Genomic DNA, 20,999 nt, shown 5'->3' on the forward strand with positions numbered 1-20,999 from the left:
ACTCTTTAATAGAGATGGGGTTTCACCATACTGGCCAGGCTGGTCTTGAACTCCTGACCCCGTGATCCACCTACCTCAGCCTCCCAAAGTGCTGGGATTACAGGCGTGAGCCACCGCTCCGAGCCTCAAATATGTTTTAATATACATTATGATATTAACTTCATGGAAATTGTTATGTCATTAAACCATTTACATAAACCATTAATCTCTAGTAAACTTAGCTTATTTGGTCATAATAGCCATAGGACATGAACATTTAAGACACTTGCCCACTGAATGTCCATCCCCTGGGTCAGCCTCTCCAGTGCCGGAAAGTCCTCTCTGTTGATCACCTCTTTCCCTGCACTTGTCTTCCACCCATTTTTCTTCCAACCTGGAACCCAGTTAGTTATACCATTTATCGTAAACATACTGTCTGTATACAGAACCAGTTTATTGATGTTCTGAGTCTTTGCTTGTTCAATGGCTTTGCAGGCTGCATGAATTTCCGCTCTTTGGTTTGTCTGCCGCCCAGGAAGTCTAATGCCTACATCTAAAGGATGGCCCGGCCCCCAGTAAAAGCGGATTCCTGCTCGTGACCTTCTACGCCCATTACTGGAGCAGCAGCCATCAGTGTAGACGACGACGAAGTCTCCCATGTAGGAAAACGTGTCTCTGCTAACTGGATGCTCCGGCTCCACGCTCGGCTTCATGTGCTTTGCATACGGCTCTGCGCTTTCATCTCCATCTTCATCCAGTGGCTCACGGAGTCGCTTGGGGGCTTTCGTCTCCGATTCTTGTCCATGTTGATTTTCCTGCCCTTCTGAAACTTCCGGGCTTGCAGATTTCCTGACAAAGTCCCAGGCCTCATCCTCTGTGCCAAACTTCTTAAATCTGGCAGCAGGAAACCGGTCCACCTGTGCTTTGCACTCATTCCAGGTCAGAAAGACCCCGGTCTTGCGGCCCCTCCTCAGGGCATAGAACATCCCGAACCCGCGAGAGCCGCGGCGGCAGGGCACGGCGGCCAAGGCGACTCCGTGGGCCAGGAACAGAAGCCAGCTCATCGCTCACTCCCTGCACCGGGAAGCATTTCCACTCCCAAAGAACCACTAATTTTACAAAGAGAGTTGTCCTAAACTGTGACAAGTTTTCCAGTACTTAATTCTTTTTACAATTCATTCGTTTTTTAAATGACAAATAAAATTGTATATATGTGGTGTAAAACCTGTTTAGAAATAGGTAGATGGTGGAATGATTACATTGCGCTCAGGAACATATGCATACTTACTTTTTGTGGTGAGAACCCTTCTTGATTTTCAAGAATACAATACATTAACTGCAGTCACCATGTTGTGCAATGTATCTCTTAAACTTATTCCTCCTGTCTAACTACACTTTTGAATGATTTCACCGTCTCCCCAAACCCCTGCCTCCCACCCCTGGTAACCTCCATTCTACTCTCGGCTTCTGTGAGTAGAAGCAGGAGGCTGGAGAATTGCTTGAACTCAGGAGGCAGAGGTTGCAGTGAGCTGAGATCGAGCCGCTGCACTCCAGCCTGCGTGACAGAGCAAGACTCTGTCTCAAAAAAAAAAAAAAGAGAGAATCCAGAGGTCAGACATTCCTTTTAGCAAGGACTCCAGTATGGTTTCTCACCTACTCACTCCAACAAAATTGCTCTTCTCAAAGCACAAACGATAGTCATATCGTTAAATTATGAATTAAAGCATAATTCCTCAGCCTTTGTCTTAATTTATGTATCAGCAGCATTTGACACAGGTGATCTCTCCTTTTTGCAAAACTTTCTTTGATAGAATTCCAGAACACTTAACCCACTTTCCCCCCGACATTTTTGATAATTACCCCTAGTCCTTTTTTGCTGTTTTTTTCTCACCTTTACTACTTTTTAAATGTTAGAGAAGCACTAGGCTCAGGACCTGGACTTATCTTTCTTTTCTTTGCTTTCTTACTAATTTTTGTGTCATTAATTTCCTGATATTTCATATTATACCTCAACACTAGACTACACCCAGCACCCTCTGACTTCTTCACTTGGGTGTCAGTCAGGAATCTCAAAATGAAGGTCCACATGGAGCCTCCAATACTCCCCAGACTTGCTCTTCCCCTATGTGTTTAACGGCAACTCCCATTTTATAGTTTCTCAGCTCAATATTCTTGATATCCCCTTTTAGTTCTCTCTGTATCTGTCTGGTTCTCATTCTCTCTCTCTCTCTCTCTCTCCATCATACACACACACACACACACACACACACACACACACACACACACATTTTCAGATCTGTTGTGTATGGAAAACCTGCCAGCTTTGCCTTTAAAGTGCAGTAATTCCAAATGGTGTTTTCAAATTCACCTTCCCACCCTCACCACTTGGTAACTACACTACTTCCCTTACACAGTCAGGGCTCTACTGCAGATTTTTCTTGGGGGAAATAATGAGAACTATTATACATTCTTATTTGAGGGACCCTCAAAATTATAGGCTAGCCATATTCTATCTGAATTTAAGCTTTTATCATTGCCCTTTTTTTCATTCCAGTCTCTACACAGCAACCACAGTATGCAATTTTTTAGAATTCCAAGCCTGATCATAACACTCTTTTTTTTTTTTTTTTTTTTTTTTGAAACGGAGTTTGGTTCTTATTACCCAGGCTGGAGTGCAGTGGCACAATCTGGGCTCACCACAACCTCCGCATCCCAGGTGAAAGCAATTCTCCTGCCTCAGCCTCCCGAGTGGCTGGATTATAGGCATGCGCCACCACACCCAGCTAATTTTTTGTATTTTTAGTAGAGACGGGGTTTCTCCATGTTGGCCAGACTGGTCTCGAACTCCCAACTTCAGGTGATCCACCTGCCTCGGCCTCCCAAAAGTGCTGGGATTACAGGCGTGAGCCACTGTGCCCGGCCAACACTCCTGTTCTAAACTACCTGCTCGATTACTTCTTTTCTCCCTCATTAGAATTTAAGCTTAACAAACCTGGGTAACTTTACATACTTTTCCACTGATCTATCCCCATGAGCTAGAGATCACTTAGTGTAAGGTAAATGATCAATAAATATTTTCAAATAACAGAATCAATTATTAATAGTTTTCTTTCTTTGAGTATACATTTAGACTTTCAAAAATCAAGAAAATAGATTGGTCAAGAGAATTCCGTTTGTTTTGATTTTGTTATGCGTTGATTAGATTAGCAGTGTTAGTATAGATTTCAGTGTGGGAAGCTGTAAGCATTTCCTAAATTTTAAAATGAAAGGCATGGGATTTAAATATCCATTCCTTTTATTTAAGGAATAAGAAAAGACAAGCCTATCTTTTCAAATATGTTTGTTATATGTAAACTATCTAAATTTATTTTTCTCTTTATCCCTGAATACTTTTTCAAGTTATTCATCTCATTTTAAAAAATCTACTTCGATAACATTTTAAAATATATATGCAACTTCATTAAGAATATCTTTGTGTTCCACTGAATAGCTTGTCAAATAATACATTAGCAGTACAATTTCCTCATAATTCTTAGACTTGTTTGATTAAATTTATAGATTTCCTACTCTCAACTCATAAATTCATTCAAGTATAATACATCCTACTTGATCTTTGTGGGGTTTTCATACCATATAGTTATTATTAAAATTGATTTTTGATATTTGAATCAACTTCAAAATTGTATTGTTGGTTAGACTGGTTAGTAGACTCCTTTTTTGTTTTGGTTCTGTTGTTTGTTCATTACAGAGTGGCCTTGCTACTGTAAAGCTTGAAACATTTTCTTTTTTGTTTTATTTCCTTCCTTCTTTCTTTCTCTCTCTCTCTTTCTCTCTCCCTCCCCCTCCCCGCTCCCTCCCTCCCTTTCTTCCTTCCTTCCCTCATTCCTTCCTTCCTTTTTCTTTATTTCTCTCTCTCTTTCTCTCTTTCTTTCTCTCTCTCTCTCTTTCTTCAGGTTTTGCTCTGTTGCCCAGGCTGGAGTGCAGTGGTGTTAACAAGACTCACTTAAATTTTTTTTAACAGAAATTTATCTATCTTACATTAACCAAATTTCAGTGTAACCAATATTTCTTTTAAGTGAAAAATTAAATCTTTACCATCTGTTAGCCTCAACACTTTACCTTCTGCAGCCTCAATTTTTCTGGCTCTAGCAATCCTCCCATCTCAGCCTCTTAAGTAACTGGGACTACAGGTAGTGCCACCATGCCTGGCCAATTTTTGTAATTTTTTGTAGAGATGGGGTTCACCATGTTGCCCAGGCTGGTCTCAAATGCCTGGACTTAAGTGATCCTCCCACCTCGGCCTCCCAAAGTGCTGGGATTATAGGCATGAGCCACCATGCCCAGCCAAAAGGTTGGAACATTTTCTAAATTTGAAAACAAAGTGCATGGCATTTAAATACTTATTCCTTAAAATATGGAAGACATGTTAACACCATATAAACCCAGAGCCTGTATTTTCAGATTAGTAACATGTAGATATTTTCAATTTCTTCTAAAGTTTAAAAACAATAAATATTTTGTATTCAGGGAATTCTTTATAACAGAAGGTAAACATTTTTCACTTAAAAGAAATGTGATTACTTTGAAAAGAAATTTGGTTAATGTAAGTTAGATTAATTTTTGTTTAAAAAATAATTTAAGAAAAATAATGCTCAAAGAGCAGTGATCATGGCATTTATTCCAGAGAGAGGAAGTTTAGCCTGATCTGCCTGTAACAACAAAAGTAAATGGATCAAGATAATTCTATAGGGACATAGATTAAAAGATAACATACTTTTTAATTTTAAAAACCATGATAATTTTTGTTACATGTATTAAATGTGAGAGAACAAACAGCATAAAAAATGAACTTTTGGGGGGATATAAACAAGCACTGAGAACAGTGTGAGGAATAAAATTCTCATCCTGGCTTGGTGTGGGCAGAACCTCACAGCCTGAGAACAGCCCCAGTATGTGGTGGTGTTAAGGCCCCTCTGTATAAAAACTGTCCTCATTTACCGAGAATTGAGGTCTCAGGAAAAAGAAAAAAAATTGCTAACTTCAAAATGAAATGATTGGTTCATCATTTGATATACCCTGTGCCTTTATAACATAAACAATTGTGTTGTCATTCTATAAGGTTTATCATTTGTTACATTTAAAACGAGAATAATTTCAAATTTGAAGTGAAATAAGTCCCTTAGAGAAACAAATTTCAAAATACACCCACTACCTATCCATATCTATATCATCTATGTCTGTGTTAGGCCATTTTTATATTGCAAAAAGCAAAAACATCCTTCTAGGCCTTCTAAATTTTATAGGATAACACAAACATTGATGCAATGGTGATAGACAAAGATGGATGTTAATATTATTTGGAAACATTTTCATTTATAGTATTGTGAGGAAACCATCAAGGGGTTGGTGGTCTTAGGCATTATTTCCCACTAGGGTCTATACCTTTGCATGTGAAAAGCAGGTACTAGAGGAAGAGCGAAGAGAGAGCGCTCATTGTTCCCAGAGAATTGGACTAGAGAAATATGAAGTCGCCTAGAGAATGATTGTGCACGCAGCGCTTTTCCCTGGGAAAGCCGTCTCATCACTTCGGTTGTATATTTTACTACAATGATAAATTATTGGTTTGAGTTTAGATGTGTTCATTAAATATGGGTTAATGTTATGGTCCCGTAATGTTAGGACGATACACAGAACCTGTGGGAAATTATCAGTCACTCACATAACCAAGGAGAAAGAGAAGACAACGGTGGGTCTCTTGCATTGTGATGTGATATTGAATTGACGGATTAAGACAGCCAGTGTGAGCTACCCACATGCAGCAACTGAAATTTCCAAAATAGATAATTACGATGTGCTAAGATCAGTTCATATGAAACACACATATTTGACGTGAACATTTTAATTTTGCATATCCGGTGCGTATGGGCTTTTTGTTTTGTTTTGTTTGTTTTTGTTTTTGTTTTGAGACGGAGTCTTGCTCTGTTGCCCAGGCTGGAGTGCAGTGGTGTAATCTCGGCTCACTGCAACCTCCGCCTCCCGGGGTCAAGCAATTCTCCCGCCTCAGCCTCCCGAGTAGCTGGGATTACAGGAGCCTGTCACCACGCCAGGATAATTTTTGTATTTTTAGTAGAGACAGGGTTTCACCATGTTGGCCAGGCTGGTCTCCAACTCCTGAACTCAGGTGGTCTGCCCGCCTCGGCCTCCCAAAGTGCTGGGAGAGTATTTGTTTAAGCCGGCCTTGGTGCGCAGAGCGCTGCCTCTGAACTGGGGTTGCCCGTTCCTAGGGAACACGGCACGCCCTCTTTGCAGGGGAGCCACCAGCCCTCACGGTGCGGGAAAGAAGGCTGCTTATCTCCAGTGTGATCTGAAAAATTAGGGATGGGCCTGCGCGGTGGCTCACGTCTGTAATCCCAGCACTTTGGGAGGCCGGGGCCGGCGGATCACGAGGTCAGGAGTTAGTGACCAGTCTGGCCAACATGGTGAAACCCCGTCTCCACTAAAAATACAAAAATTAGCTGGGCATGGTGGTGCATGCCTGTAATCTCACCTACTCGGGAGGCTGAGACACGAGAATCGCTTGAACCCAGGAGACGGAGGTTGCAGTGAACCGAGATCATGCCACTGCACTCCAGCCTGGGCAACAAAGCAAGACCTTGTCTCAAAAAAACAAAAAAACAAAAATTACGGATGCCTGTTTTACTTGTTTTCCAGACTTGTCTCTGGCTTGATCAGGGCATATAACTATGTATTTTTTTTATCTGTGTAACAAAAATATGTTGGTTTTTAAAAATAAAAACATAAAAGGAGCCTCCAGCCCGCAGCGGCTGGAGCCGGAGGCTGCGCTTGAACAGGCCAGGGAGCCACGAGGCAGCGCAGGACCCGAGCCCAGAGAAGCGACCTGGAAAGGAAGCTTCTCACAGAATGCGGCGCGGACAGCGGCTGCCGAGCAGGGGCTCTGGTAAGCACTGGCCCCTGAGCCCCAGCGCAGCGCAGGGTGACGCGAAGAGCCCAGGGAGCAAGGCCCCCACGCGCAGACGCGCTGCGCTCCCCCGCGCTGTGACATCATTGATGACCCCGCGCAGAGGCCTCCTCAACGCAGGCGCCTCCCTCTCAGCGCTAGAGCCCAGGCCACTGCCAGGGAAGTGTCCCTGCCAGGCGAGTGGCCCTGCCAGGCGCTCCTGCTGCTGCTTGCGGTCGCTCGCCAGGAAAATCTTATGTGGCGTGTCTCCTAAAAGCGCTCGCATTTCAGGGTAAAATGTTTTAATTATGTTGCAGCCCTTTAAAACAATCGCTGATCATTATTGATTTCCTCAGGTATTTATTGTCACAATATTAATCATGATGACCTCGCTCGGTATTAATGTGCATGTCCCAACTAGTTCTTGCAGTGAATAATTGCACAATTATTTTAAGGGTTACCAGTTTTCCTCATGCCTCCTACTTGGCAGGAGTTTGGGTTGCATTTTTGCAGATACAGGGTGCAGCAGGTACACTTGTCCTCTACCTTCGGGGTCAAAATCAGTCCTGTGTTTAAATCTCACAGGCTACTTGAGCTTCTTGCTCTCCGTTTTCATTCATAGTCTCAATACGTCAACTTTATTAATCTTTTAAAGATTACTCATCTAATACAGGTGACTGTACATTAAATATGGATGGAAGTTGGCCTGTGAGGAAATACATGATTTTTTAAAAGGCAACCAACAAGTACTAGTTCTTAACTAAAAAGTGGGGGCAAGCTGAGAAACTAAAGCAGAAAAGGAAATTTTACCAGTCCGAAATAGATCCATTCTCGGAATTCACAGAATTTTCATAACATCTGACTCTCAGAGGGCATGAAGTGCATAATCTTCCCTAGATTACAAAAAACATATAGATGACAGATTTGCCTATGAAACTTCAGTACAAGAAACATAAAATATTTAAATATGAGATTTAAATATATTTAAAATTATTAAAGTAATATAAACATTTTTTAGTGACTGTGTTATGTTTTTCTGGTTATTTTCTTTTCTACTAGTATTTTTTCTGTAAAAATTGTAAAACTATATCAGCAATTTCTAATGCCAAAAAAAGTAAAAACTAGTGTGTATATAAATGCACACCATATCTCTTCCTTATGCTTTTATCTTTTGTCTCCCGACGACCCTAACCCAAACAATTACACACATGAGGAGGACAGTTTCTCCATGTTTAAGTATTATTCTTCAACTCTTGGTTATCTAATTACCAAAGTACACTTTACCATATATTCCAATTTGTCAAGGATGACAGTCCCTGCATTCAAACTTTGGATTTGTGTTTGCTTTACATTATATTAGTTGAAATTTTAACCTACTATCATATAGGTTAGGGAATGTCAGATAAACTTTAGTCAACAGATAACCACCATTATTTCAGTAGATCATTTCAACCTAATATATAGCAACGGCATAGAAATATTGCCTTTTTGTTAATATTTCCACATTTTATTTATTTATTTATTTATCTGATGACAAAAAAACTGGATTTTTAATAAATAAACTTTCAAAAATATTCTTAAAATGCGCAGTATTCAGAATAAATATGTTTTAAATTAAATAAATTTTAAAGATATCAGAGACAATGTACTAGGAAAAGCATGAGGCTCGAGAGAGAAAACAATACACTGTAACGATGATGACAGAATAATATAAAATGAGACCCCTTTCTACTCTAATCATATGAAAATAGCACAGACATATAACACCAACCACATCAAAACATAGTCTCCCTGGTTTGCAAACTGTTCACTGAAATAAAGTTTCTTTTCTCTAAATTCCTTTTCAGAGACCTGTTGTTCACATTAGCAACTCTAGTTAAAGCAGTAGAACAATCCAAAAGATATTTTAAAAAATCATTTTCAAGTAAAGAGCAAATGGACAGATAAAAAATAATGGTAAATGAGCAGTATAATATAAAAATAGACTAGAAAAAAGTTGTCAATTATTAGGACTATGAGAAAGAGTAATAAGTGATGTAATAGAAAAGTAACTGATACAAATCTGAAGATATACTTAAAATGGAAAAAATACACAAATTACTTCATAATGAGTACAGAGAAATAGATGGAAAACAGGAAATTATATTAAAGTAAATAAATGATAAAAAAAAAAAAAAAAGATCCAGGCCAGGCATGGTGGCTCACTCCTATAATCCCAGCATTTTGGGAGGCTGAGGCAGGTGGATCACTTGAGCTCAGGAGTTGGAGACAAACCTAGGCAACAAGGCTGGACCCTATCTCTACAAAAAAATACAAAAAATTAGTCAGGCATGGTGGCATCTGTGGTTCTAGCTACTCCGGAGGCTAAGGTGGGAGGATCGCTTGAACCCAGAAGTTTGAGGCTGCAGTGAGTTGTGATCTCACCACTGCACTGCAGCCTGGGTGACAGAGTAAGACCCTGTCTAAAAATAAAAATAAAGAAATAAAAAGATCCAATAAATGTCTGATGAAATTTATCAATAATAAAACACTACTAACAGAAACATCAAAGGAGAAATTATGGTAGGAAGGAAATTCATCTCAGGAAAGATCTGGAAAGCAAAACAAAGTAATTAGTTAATACTAGTAAATGTATTAATATATCTAAGAGAATATTGGCTCTTAAGACAATTCAATACAAATTGGACCTAAAATCTTAAACAAAAGTAGTAAGGCAGATTCAAAGAAATATTTGGTTTTACCACATATTGGGGAAAAGATATTTATTAACTTTAGGTTTTGTTACAGTATGTATGCACGACAAAAATTTACAAACCTTCTAAAAATGTAGAAAGGAAATATGTAACTATAAAAAATGACAGAAAAAGAATTCAAAAAATAAGCAAATAAAATATTTAATTGAAATAATAAAGAACAGAATTGGGGAAAAGTAAGTTAATAGAAATTATAGTAAATAAAACTAAAGTCACAAAATAGCAACATAACATTTCAGTAACCATAATAATTATAAACAGGCTATACAAACCAATTACTAAAAACAAAATTCTGAAATTACTTGAAAAATTAATATCCAGCTATAATTATTATGACACAAAAAGTGAATTACATACATTCTTTCACTTCAGAATAAACTGGAGTAATAGTAAGCAGATTTACTTCACACTGTATAATCTAGAAAACTAGAAAATTATATGAAAACAGTTTTCATAAACATTGTAAAATAGGACTGTGCAGGACTGTGATCTATGACATAAAGGAAATAAGAAAGCTAAGTGTGAAAATATTACGTTTACTCCCTGGAAACTGTTTCCAGGCCGTGAAGCAGAGAATGGCAACCCGCAACACGGCCCACCAGTCTGGTAGCATTTGGAAGCCAGAAATGAGAATTCAGGAAAACACAAAATGTTAAATTAGGGGAAAAGTACTGGAGAAAAAGAATCTGCAAAAGAAAAAATATTTTAATAACAATGAGTACCACATAAAGTTAAGAGTTATAAAACCATTATTTCGTTAACCTGATTTCAACAAATGTCTTTATACTGATAATTTTTCTAGTGTTATTTGTAAAACTAATAAACCATTTGTTTCCATACAATCATTAGTTCCACTTTTTTTTTTCCTTTTTTTTTTTTTTTGGAGATGGAGTCTCTTTCTGTCGCTCAGGCTGGAGTGCACTGGCACGAACTCAGCTCACTGTAACCTCCACCTCCCGGGTTCAAGGGATTCTCCTGCCTCATCCTCCCGAGTAGCTGGGATTACAGGTGCACGCCACCATGCCCAGCTAATTTTTGTATTTTAGTAGAGACGAGGTTTCACCACGTTAGCCAGGCTGGTCTTGAACTCCTGACCTCAGGTGAGCCGCCTGCCTCGGCCTCCCAAAGTGCTGGGATTATAGGCGTGAACCACCGCACCCAGCCTAGTTCCACTTTTAGTTTTGTCTGAGAAAATATATATTATACACATTCGGTTTTTTTAAATTTTGTATAAAGTTATGGGGCACAATTGTAATTTTGTTACATGGATATTTTGCTGCATGGGGTGCAGCCCGGGCTTTTTGAATATCCATCACTGGAATAACATGCATTGTACCCATTAGTAATTTTGCATCTTGCACCCCCAACCCTTCCAAGTCTCCATCTTTTCACACTCTATGTCCACGTGTACACATTATTTAGCTCCCACTTACGAGAATGTGGGGTGTTTGTCTTTCCGTGTCTGAGTTGTTTCATTTGAGGTAATGGCCTCCAGTTCCATCCAAGTTGCTGCAATAAACATGATTTCATTTGAAAATACACATATAGGTATACATAGAATTTTTAAAATTATCTTTAAAATTTTTGCTTCTTTCTGGTTATTTCCTCAAGGTCATCCATATATCTCCTGCAGCTGAATATCTCGATATGCCTCTGCAGCCCTCTGTATCCCAATCTAAATTTTTATTTTTATTTATTTATTTATTGAGACAGAGTCTCGCTCTGTGTTGCCTAGGCTGGAGTGCAGAGGTGCAATCTCAGCTCACTGCAACCTCCGGCTCCTGGGCTCAAGCAATTCTTGTGCCTCAGCCTCCCAAGTACCTGTGACTACAGGTGTGCGCTACCACAACATGGGGTTTCACCCATGTTGGCCAGACTGGTCTCAAACTCCTGACCTCAAGGGATCCACCCAACTCAGCTTCCCAAAGTGCTGGGATTACAGGCGTGAGCCACTGGCCCAACCTCTCTCTAAATTTTTTAAATTATTCTTGAATAAGTAAAAGTAATATGAATCATCTTGTGCTTTTTTAAAACTTCTTGAATAAAATGTAATAGTTTACAGCTTATTAACAAATTTATCAGTCCAATTCTGCTAAAGCAGAATGCCATCCCTTGGGAACCACAGCTTATTCTCTAAAGAGAGTTGAAGATACGCATTTAGTTATAATTATTTAACATGAAAAATGTATCCATTCCAAGCCTAACCTGAGAGATACAGATAATATACACTCCTATAATTGATTTCTAAAGTGCATTTATTCTTAGGATAAATTTTTAAAACTAGAATCTGTGGAGAACCAAGATCACATGTAAAACAAATATATATGTTTTTGTAAAGTATGTAAAAATAGCATAGAAAAGAATAAAAATCAGGCAATTTGTGAGTGGAAGGAGAGATGGCAAAAGTCTTTATTAACAAAATAATCATAGTTATGGAAGTTTTATTACATGCCGGCCACATTCTCAGTATGTTAAATGTATTGGCTTATTTAAAACTCACAGGAATCTCATGAGATATTAATATTTCCCCCATTTTAAAGATGAGGCTCAGAGAGATTAGAACTTGCCCAAGCTCATACAATGAGTGACCCTTGGAGCCCAGCAATGAACTGAGTCAGTGACATTCCAGACGTCATGATAAAAATGTGATTCTTGGCCAGGCGCGGTGGCTCACGCCTGTAATCCCAGCACTTTAGGAGACCGAGGAGGGCGGATCACGAGGTCAGGAGATGGAGACCATCCTGGCTAACACGGTGAAACCCCGTCTCTACTAAAATACAAAAAATTAGCCGGGAATGGTGGCGGGCGCCTGTTGTCCCAGCTACTCGGGAGGCTGAGGCAGGAGAATGGTGTGAACCCAGGAGGCGGAGCTTGCAGTGAGCCGAGATTGTGCCACTGCACTCCAGCCTGAGCAACAGAGCAAGACTCCGTCTCAAAAAAAAAAAAACAAATGTGACTCTTAGGAAAAAAAAAGAGCAGATATTTGTTTCCACCAGTGGTGATCTTTAAAATTGTTACTCCCAGTTTTAGAATCTCTGGCACGATGAGAATAATCAGGCTTATATCCACAATGTATTTTAAAGGTGAATTTGTTTTGGAGTGGTTATAAATGAAGCTGAGAAATTGACAGTAAGCATAAGATTGGCAGAAAGCAAAATGCTGTCTTACATATTGATGCATTGATGCATTGAAACATAATCTGCACAAAGAAAAATATTTCATTTTGAATAGACAAGCCTATCTGCGTCAATTGAAAGTTGGCCAGGTTTCTGTTCTCCTTTGTTTTGCATTATTTTCAATTGAATGGAAAACTATTGTTACTAAATTGGTTAAAATTACTACAGGAAGAATGTTGTTTCGAAGTATAAAGTAATTTATTCAGAATTTCTATGTTACATTATCTGATTGAGACAGTTAAGCAAAACAAGGTCAAATTTCTTCTTTTTTTTTTTTTTTTTTTTTTTTTCTGAGACAGTCTTGCTCTGTGGCCCAGAACTGGAGTGCAATGGCACGATCTTGGCTTACTGCAACCTCTGCCTCCCGGGTTCAAACGATTCTCCTGCCTCAGCCTCCCGAGTAGCCAGGATTACAGGCACACGCCAACATGCCCAGCTAATTTTTGTATTTTTAGTAGAGACGGGGTTTCACTATGTTGGCCAGGCTGGTCTCAAACTCCTGACCTCTTGATCTGCCCGCGTCGGCCTCCCAAAGTGCTGGGATTACAGACGTGAGCCACCTCGCCCAGCCAACAATGTTAAATTTCTTTTTTTTTTCTGAGACAGGGTTTCACTCTTGTTACCCAGGCTGGAGCCACTATGCCCGGCCACAATGTTAAATTTCAATAGCTTCAAGTGTAGTCATTAATTATCCTCTCTGAAAAATGTTTATTCTGAAATAATTAAAATTCAAAAATCAATTGATTCAATATATATTTTAATTTTGTTTTCACAAGTTTTGTTTTGTTTTGTTTTGTTTTTGAGATGGAGTCTTGCTCTGTCTCCCAGGCTTGAGGGCAGTGGCCCTATCTACTCACTTCAACCTCTGCCTCCTGGGTTCAAGGGATTCTCCTACCTCAACCTCCTGAGTAGCTGGGATTACAGGTGCGTGCCACCACATCCGGCTACTTTTTGTATTTTTAGTAGAGATGGGGTTTCTCCATGTTGGCCAGGCTGGTCTTAAACTCCTGACCTCAGGTGATCCACATGCCTTGGACTCCCAGAGTGCTGGGATTACAGGCGCAAGCCACCGTGCCTGGCCATTTCACAAGTATTTTTATGTTAATAGTGGCAAGATTTAAAGTATATGTATTAAAATTATACCTACTGCCTATTATTATTTCATATGCATGCATTTTAAATAAATAGAAATATAGCAAGAAAAACATTTAAGAAATACTATGCTTTAAAACATCTCAATACATTGTTTATCTTACTAATATCTTTTAAGTTTTTGGTTTTTCTTTAAAAGATGAGGTATTTCAATGCTGCCCAGACTTGTCTCAAACTTCTGGGCTTAAGCCTCCCGAGTAGCTGGTATTACAGGCGTGCACCACCATGCCCAGTGTTGCCTGTTTCTTGACTATCAGGTAGGAAGCACATTAAATAGTTTTCATTCATTCACTCAACAACCATCATAACTAAAATTTCCACGGGTAAAAATCTGAATTCTCACCAAATGCATACACTGGAATGTTTTACCTGTATTTATCGTCTAGTTTGACAAACACCATAGTTATATTGCTAGACATACCCATTAAATTATCTTCCTTAAGGTATTAATATCCTGTTGTATCATTTAGCAAATACATTTTAAAAGTATAGTATGCCATTTTATCAAGATGTCCGGTTTCACTTTCATTTTATTCTGATTATAAGTTCTCATTGTTTTGCAGGTTTGTCTTATGCTCTATGTCATAGGTTGGCCAACTTTTTTTCTAAAGAGCTGCAGAGTAAATATTCTATGTGTTGCAGGTTATTCCATGCCTACCTAAATTGATGTGGCCATGTCCCAATTTTTTCTTTCTTACTAAAACAGAGGGTCAGCCCGATTTGCGTATAATCTCATAGCTGCTTGCCTCACTGCCTATCACTCACCCCCTTAATGCTTCTGTCTTAAATGACCTTTCTTTTGCTTGGGCAGACTTTAATTCCTAGATTAGATCTGCTGTGCTTTCTTTGCCCTCTGACTGTAAATATCTATCCATGTGTTGAAATGTCACCTCTTCTAGTGGCCTTTTCCAACCAGCTTCGTCTTGTAGCTGCATACATACCACACACTCTATGTATTAATTAGAGAATTGTATGTCCAATTGTGTGTCCTGATTTACAATGAAATGCCCTGGTCTGGCTGGCTGCAGTGGCTCACACCTATAATCCCAGCACTTTGGGAGGCCGAGGCAGGAAGATCAGGAGGTCAGGAAATTGAGACCACCCTGGCCAACATGGTGAAACCCCATCTCTACTAAAAATACAAAAATTAGCTGAGTGTGGTGGCGTGCACCTGTCATCCCTGCTACTTAGGAGGCTGAGGTGGGAGAACTGCTTGAACCTGGGAAGCGGAGGTTGCAGTGAGCCGAGATTGCACCACTGCACTCCAGCCTGAGTGACAGAGAGATACTCCGTCTCAAAAAAAAAAAAAAAAAAAAAAAAAAAAAAAAAGGAAAGGTCCTGGTTTACATGGAACAGACCTGGTTTATTTCTGCTACTCATATATCAAATCTAGTAGAGTCTTTGTTCCAGATACTACACTGTTTAAAGAAATACTGTTACTTGCAATACATAGGCTGGACAGGGTTTGACAGAGCTCTTCTTTTTTTTTTTTTTTTAATTATACTTTAAGTTCTAGGGTACATGTGTACAATGTGCAGGTTTGTTAGATATGTATACATGTGCCATGTTGGTGTGCTGCACCCATTAACTCGTCATTTACATTAGATATACCTCCTAATGCTATCCCTCCCCCCACTCCATGACAGGCCGCGGGGTGTGATGTTCCCCTTCCTGTGTCCAAGTGTTCACATTGTTCAGTTCCCACCTATGAGTGAGAACAAGCGGTGTTTGGTTTTTTTGTCCTTGCGATAATTTGCTGAGAATGATGGTTTCCAGCTTCATCAATGTCCCTACAAAGGACATGAACTCATCCTTTTTTATGGCTGCATAGTATTCCATGGCATGTACATGCCACATTTTCCTAATCCAGTCTATCATTGATGGACATTTGGGCTGGTTCCCAGTCTTTGCTATTGTGAATAGTGCCACAATAAACATACGTGTGCATGTGTCTTTATAGCAGCATGATTGATAATCCTTTGGGTATATACCCAGTAACGGGATTGCTGAGTCAAATGGTATTTCTAGTTCTAGATCCCTGAGGAATCACCACACTGACTTCCACAATGGTTGAACTAGTTTACAGTCCCACCAACAGTGTAAAAGTGTTCCTATTTCTCAACATCCTCTCCAGCACCCACTATTTCCTGACTTTTTAATGATTGCCATTCTAACTGGTGTGAGATGGTATCTCATTGTGGTTTTGATTTGCATTTCTCTGATGGCCAGTGATGATGAGCATTTTTTCATGTGTCTTTTGGCTGCATAAATGTCTTCTTTTGAAGTGTCTGTTCATATCCTTCACCCACTTTTTGATGGGGTTGTTTTTTTCTTGTAAGTTTGATTGAGTTATTTATAGATTCTGGATATTAGCCCTTTGTCAGATGAGTAGATTGCAAAAATTTTCTCCCATTTTGTAGGTTGCCTGTTCACTCTGATGGTAGTTTCTTTTGCTGTGCAGAAGCTCTTGAGTTTAATTAGATCCCATTTGTCAATTTTGGCTTTTGTTGCCATTGCTTTTGGTGTTTTAGACATGAAGTCCTTGCCCATGCCTATGCCCTGAATGGTATTGCCTAGGTTTTCTTCTAGGGTTTTTATGGTTTTAGGTCTAACATTCAAGTCTTTAATCCATCTTGAGTTAACTTTTGTCTAAGGTGTAAGGAAGGGATCCAGTTTCAGCTTTCTACATATGGCTAGCCAGTTTTCCCAGTGCCATTTATTAAATAGGGAATCCTTTCCCCATTTCTTGTTTTTGTCAGGTTTGTCAAAGATCAGATAGTTGCAGATGTGTGGCATTATTTCTGAGGGCTCTGTTCTGTTCCATTGGTCTACATCTCTGTTTTGGTACCAGTACCATGCTGTTTTGGTTACTGTAGCCTTGTAGAATAGTTTGAAGTCAGGTAGCGTGATGCCTCTGGCTTTGTTCTTTTGGCTTAGGATTACAGCCAATATCATACTAAATGGGCAAAAACTAGAAGCATTCCCTTTGAAAACTGGCACAAGACAGGGATGCCCTCTCTCACCACTCCTATTCAACATAGTGTTGGAAGTTCTGGCCTGGGCAATCAGGCAGGAGAAATAAATAAAGGGTATTCGATTAGGAAAGGAGGAAGTCAAATTGTCCTCGTTTGCAGATGACATGATTGTATATTTAGAAAACCCCATCGTCTCAGCCCAAAATCTCCTTAAGCTGATAAGCAACTTCAACAAAGTCTCAGGATACAAAATCGATGTGCAAAAATTACAAGCATTCTTATACACCAATAACAGACAAACAGAGAGCCAAATCATGAGTGAACTCCCATTCACAATTGCTTCAAAGAGAATAAAATACCTAGGAATCCAACTTACAAGGGATATGAAGGACCTCTTCAAGGAGAACTACAAACCACTGCTCAACAAAATAAAAGAGGACACAAACAAATGGAAGAACATTCCATGCTCATGGATAGGAAGAATCAATATCGTGAAAATGGCCATACTGCCCAAGGTAATTTATAGATTCAATGCCATCCCCATCAAGCTACCAATGACTTTCTTCACATAATTGGAGAAAACTACTTTAAAGTTCATATGGAACCAAAAAAGAGCCCACATTGCCAAGATAGAGCTCTTCTTCATACATCCTGCTTTTGCCATAGTTGCTTCTAATACCACATGAGATGCACCTTCAGTGAACAGAGTTCTCCCTGAAACAGATCATCAAATGTGAAAGACAACCAATGATAACCTGCCTCTCTTTTCCCAACTCTTTCCTTCTACTTGAAAGTAAATGTAATGAACTTTCCTTTCAAGGACATAAGGCTGTGTGTCCTGACATAATAAATCATGTTTGGATGTGAAAGCTAGGGGCAGTTTTTTTTCAGTCTCCAGTGATGTTGGGAAAAGTTTTAGAAGCTGCCATCCCCATGCTGGCTTCTTATTATACCCATGTCATGCCATAAGAAGTACACAAAAGCATCAGACCTACAGGTGACGCTGATAATACCAAATTCTGGCTATGATGTTGAATGGCAGAAAATCACATTCATTGCTGGTGGAACAAAATCATAAAATCCAGCATTCACACTCCTTGATATCTACCCCAGTGAGCTGAAAATTTATGCACACGAAAACCACACTTAGATATTTAGAGCAGCCTTATTCATAATTGTCAAAACATGGAAGGTGCCAAGATGTCCTTCAGTAGGTCCACAGAGAAATAAACTATATTACATACAGACAATGGAATATTATCCAGTGCTAAAAATGAATGAGCTATCAAGCCATGAAAAGATATGGAGGACACTTAAATGCGTATTACTAAGTGAAAAAAGCCAATCTCAAGAGCTACACAGTGTAAGATTTCAACTATATGACATTCTAGAAAAGGCAAAATTATGGAGACAGTACAGTGGTTGCCAGGAGTTAGGGGTGGGGTTGAGGGGATGAATAGGCAGAACACAGAGGATTTTTAGGACAATGGAGCTATTCTTTAAGATACTGTAAATGGTGAATACATGTCATTTTACATTTCTCCAAACACATAAAATGTACAACACCAAGAGTGAATCCTAATGTAACCTGTGGGCTTTGGTTGGTGACGACATGTCCATGTAGGTTCATAGACTGGTTGAACCACTCTGGTGGTAGTGTACCACTCTGGTGTGAAATGTTGATAGTGGGAAGTGTTGTGTCCATGTTGGGGCAGAAGGTCTATGGGGACTCTGTACTTTCTGCCCAATTTTGCTATGAATCTAAAATTGCTGTAAAATATAATGTATTAGAAAAAATTTATTGAGCACTAAAGCAAATGCAATATTTGCTGGCTCACCAACAGATGATTGGTTATGTCCTCTAATTTGATGTTATTCACTTCAACGGCTTTATTGCCTTTTAAATGTTTGAAGTTCACTCATAATTAGGAACATAGAATAGCACAGCATTCATTTGCATTATTTCAGGATAGACTGTGATTTCACTATATTTGGAGTTGTTGTGGATAGGGATGTTGTCTCTTTGCATTCCTAAGACCTAATGTAATGTCTCATACACAGCAGGCACTGGATTAGTTATTGTTGATTGAGAGAGAAAGACTTCTTTAAAAAAGGGTTTTTGTTAAGGAGTCTGGGAATCATGGAATCATAGTGACCAACTGTTATGGACTGGATTGTATCCCCCTCCAATTCAGTTACGGTGCTGCTTCAGAAAGAAAAGAGGTGAGCTGTTTTTCAAAAGCATTTATCTATTGGTTTTGAAAATGCAACATTCTATCATGAATAGAATGTTGCTAAAATTCTGAAAACTGAAGGCCATTCTGGTGAGGTCTCATATGGAAATGAGATGCGGCTTATTAGAAACAGGAGGAAAAGTGATCCTTGTTATAAAGTGGCAAAGAACTTGGATGTATCACGTTCTAATATTTTGTGAAAGGTAGATCTTGCAAGTGATGAAATTGTATATTTTGCTGAGGAGATTTCTAAGCAAAGTGATGAATGAGTGGCATGGTTTCTCTTTACCACTTGTAGTAAAATGCAACAGAAAAGAGATACATTAAAATAAATACTTAAACAAAAAGGAATCACAGGCCAGGTGCAGTGGTTCACTCCTGTAATGCTAGCACTTTGGGAGGCCAAGGAGGGCAGATCACTTGAGGTCAGGAGTTTGAGACCAGCTTAGTGAAAACCTACCTCTACTATTTTTGTAAAAATACAAAAAAAGAGCCAGGCGTGATGTCATGCACCTGTAGTCCCAGCTACTGGGGAGGCTGAGGCATGAGAATCACTTGCACCTGGGAGGAGGAGGCTGCAGTGAGCTGAGATGGCACCACTACACTCCAGCCTGGGTGATGGAGCAAGACTCTGTCTCAAAAAAAAGAACCACAGCTTGAACATCTGGAAAATCCTCAGCCTATCTATATTGCAAAACATAAGACACATGTTCAGCCGGGTGCAGTAGCTCATGCACATAATCCCAGCAGTTTGGGAAGCTGAGGCGGGTGGATCAGCTGAGGTTGGGAGTTCAAGACCAGCCTGACCAACATGGAGAAACCCCATCTCTCTACTTAAAATACCAAATTAGCCGGGCAGGTGGTGCAGGCCTGTAATCCCAGCTACTCAGGAGGCTGAGGCAGGAGAATCGCTTGAACCTGGGAGGCGGAGGTTGTGGTGAGCCGAGATTGAGCCATTGCACTCCAGCCTGGGCAACAAGAGTGAAACTCTGTCTCAAAAAGAAAAGAATGGAAAAGAGAAAAGAAAGCAAATGAAAAAAGAAAGGAAAAGAAAGAAAAGAAACAAGTTCTGAACAGAAAACAAAAGGTGTGGCAGAACAGCCATATGATACAGATCATGGGCGTGACTCATGGATTTAATCAGCCATCTCAGGAAAAGCCAAGAATGGAGACGGATTATATCCACAGAGATAGAGCTAGTTTGAACTAAAGAGGAATTAAAAAGTGGGATGGCATAAAGGAAGACTGTCAAACTTCTTGGATACTACAGGACAGGACAGTAAAGCTGTTAGGCTGCAAACATTTTCTTGAATGCTGTCTCATTTAGGCTATCTCAATGTATTCGCAAAGTTTCTAACTTCTCTTCTGTGTTTTCATTTTTAGGCTGCTTTCTGTATAGTTTCTTATGACCTTTCTTCAGGCCTATTACTTTTTTCCTTCATTTAAATAAGATCTGAAATCACTCCCATTCAATAATTGAAAAAGGAACAATTTCAGTTTTGAAGTTTTCAGTTGTAAAAATTATACTCTATTCATTTTCAAGTTTTTATGTGATTTTCTTCTATTTTTTGAGTAACCAGTTTTCTGATCAAATTTTACTATCTTGGCTTTTATTTCTTTTTTCTTTCTTTAAATTTTACTTTAAGTTCTGGGATACCTGTGCTGAACATGCAGGTTTGTTACATAGGTGTACATGTGCCGTAGTGGTCTGCTGTACCTGTCAACCCATCATCTAGGTTTTCAGCCCTGCATGCATTAGCTATTTGTCCTAA

General features: G+C 39.4%; 1 protein-coding gene across 1 annotated transcript; it reads right to left on the bottom strand.

Annotated features, from left to right (window-relative positions):
* Positions 1-230: 230 nt before the first annotated feature.
* LOC129017539 (ribonuclease H1-like) lies at positions 231-1,063 on the bottom strand. The gene has a single exon (XM_054458148.2). It carries the CDS (start codon positions 1,041-1,043, stop codon positions 231-233), a length of 813 nt encoding a protein of 270 aa, XP_054314123.1. The 5' UTR covers positions 1,044-1,063.
* Positions 1,064-20,999: the final 19,936 nt, after the last annotated feature.

Source organism: Pongo pygmaeus, chromosome 19, assembly GCF_028885625.2.
Source record: "Pongo pygmaeus isolate AG05252 chromosome 19, NHGRI_mPonPyg2-v2.0_pri, whole genome shotgun sequence".
Classification (NCBI taxonomy): domain Eukaryota; kingdom Metazoa; phylum Chordata; class Mammalia; order Primates; family Hominidae; genus Pongo; species Pongo pygmaeus.

Excerpts from the sequence above, each read along its gene's own strand:
- LOC129017539 (XM_054458148.2), bottom strand. The coding sequence starts at position 1,043 with ATGAGCTGGCTTCTGTTCCTGGCCCACGGAGTCGCCTTGGCCGCCGTG.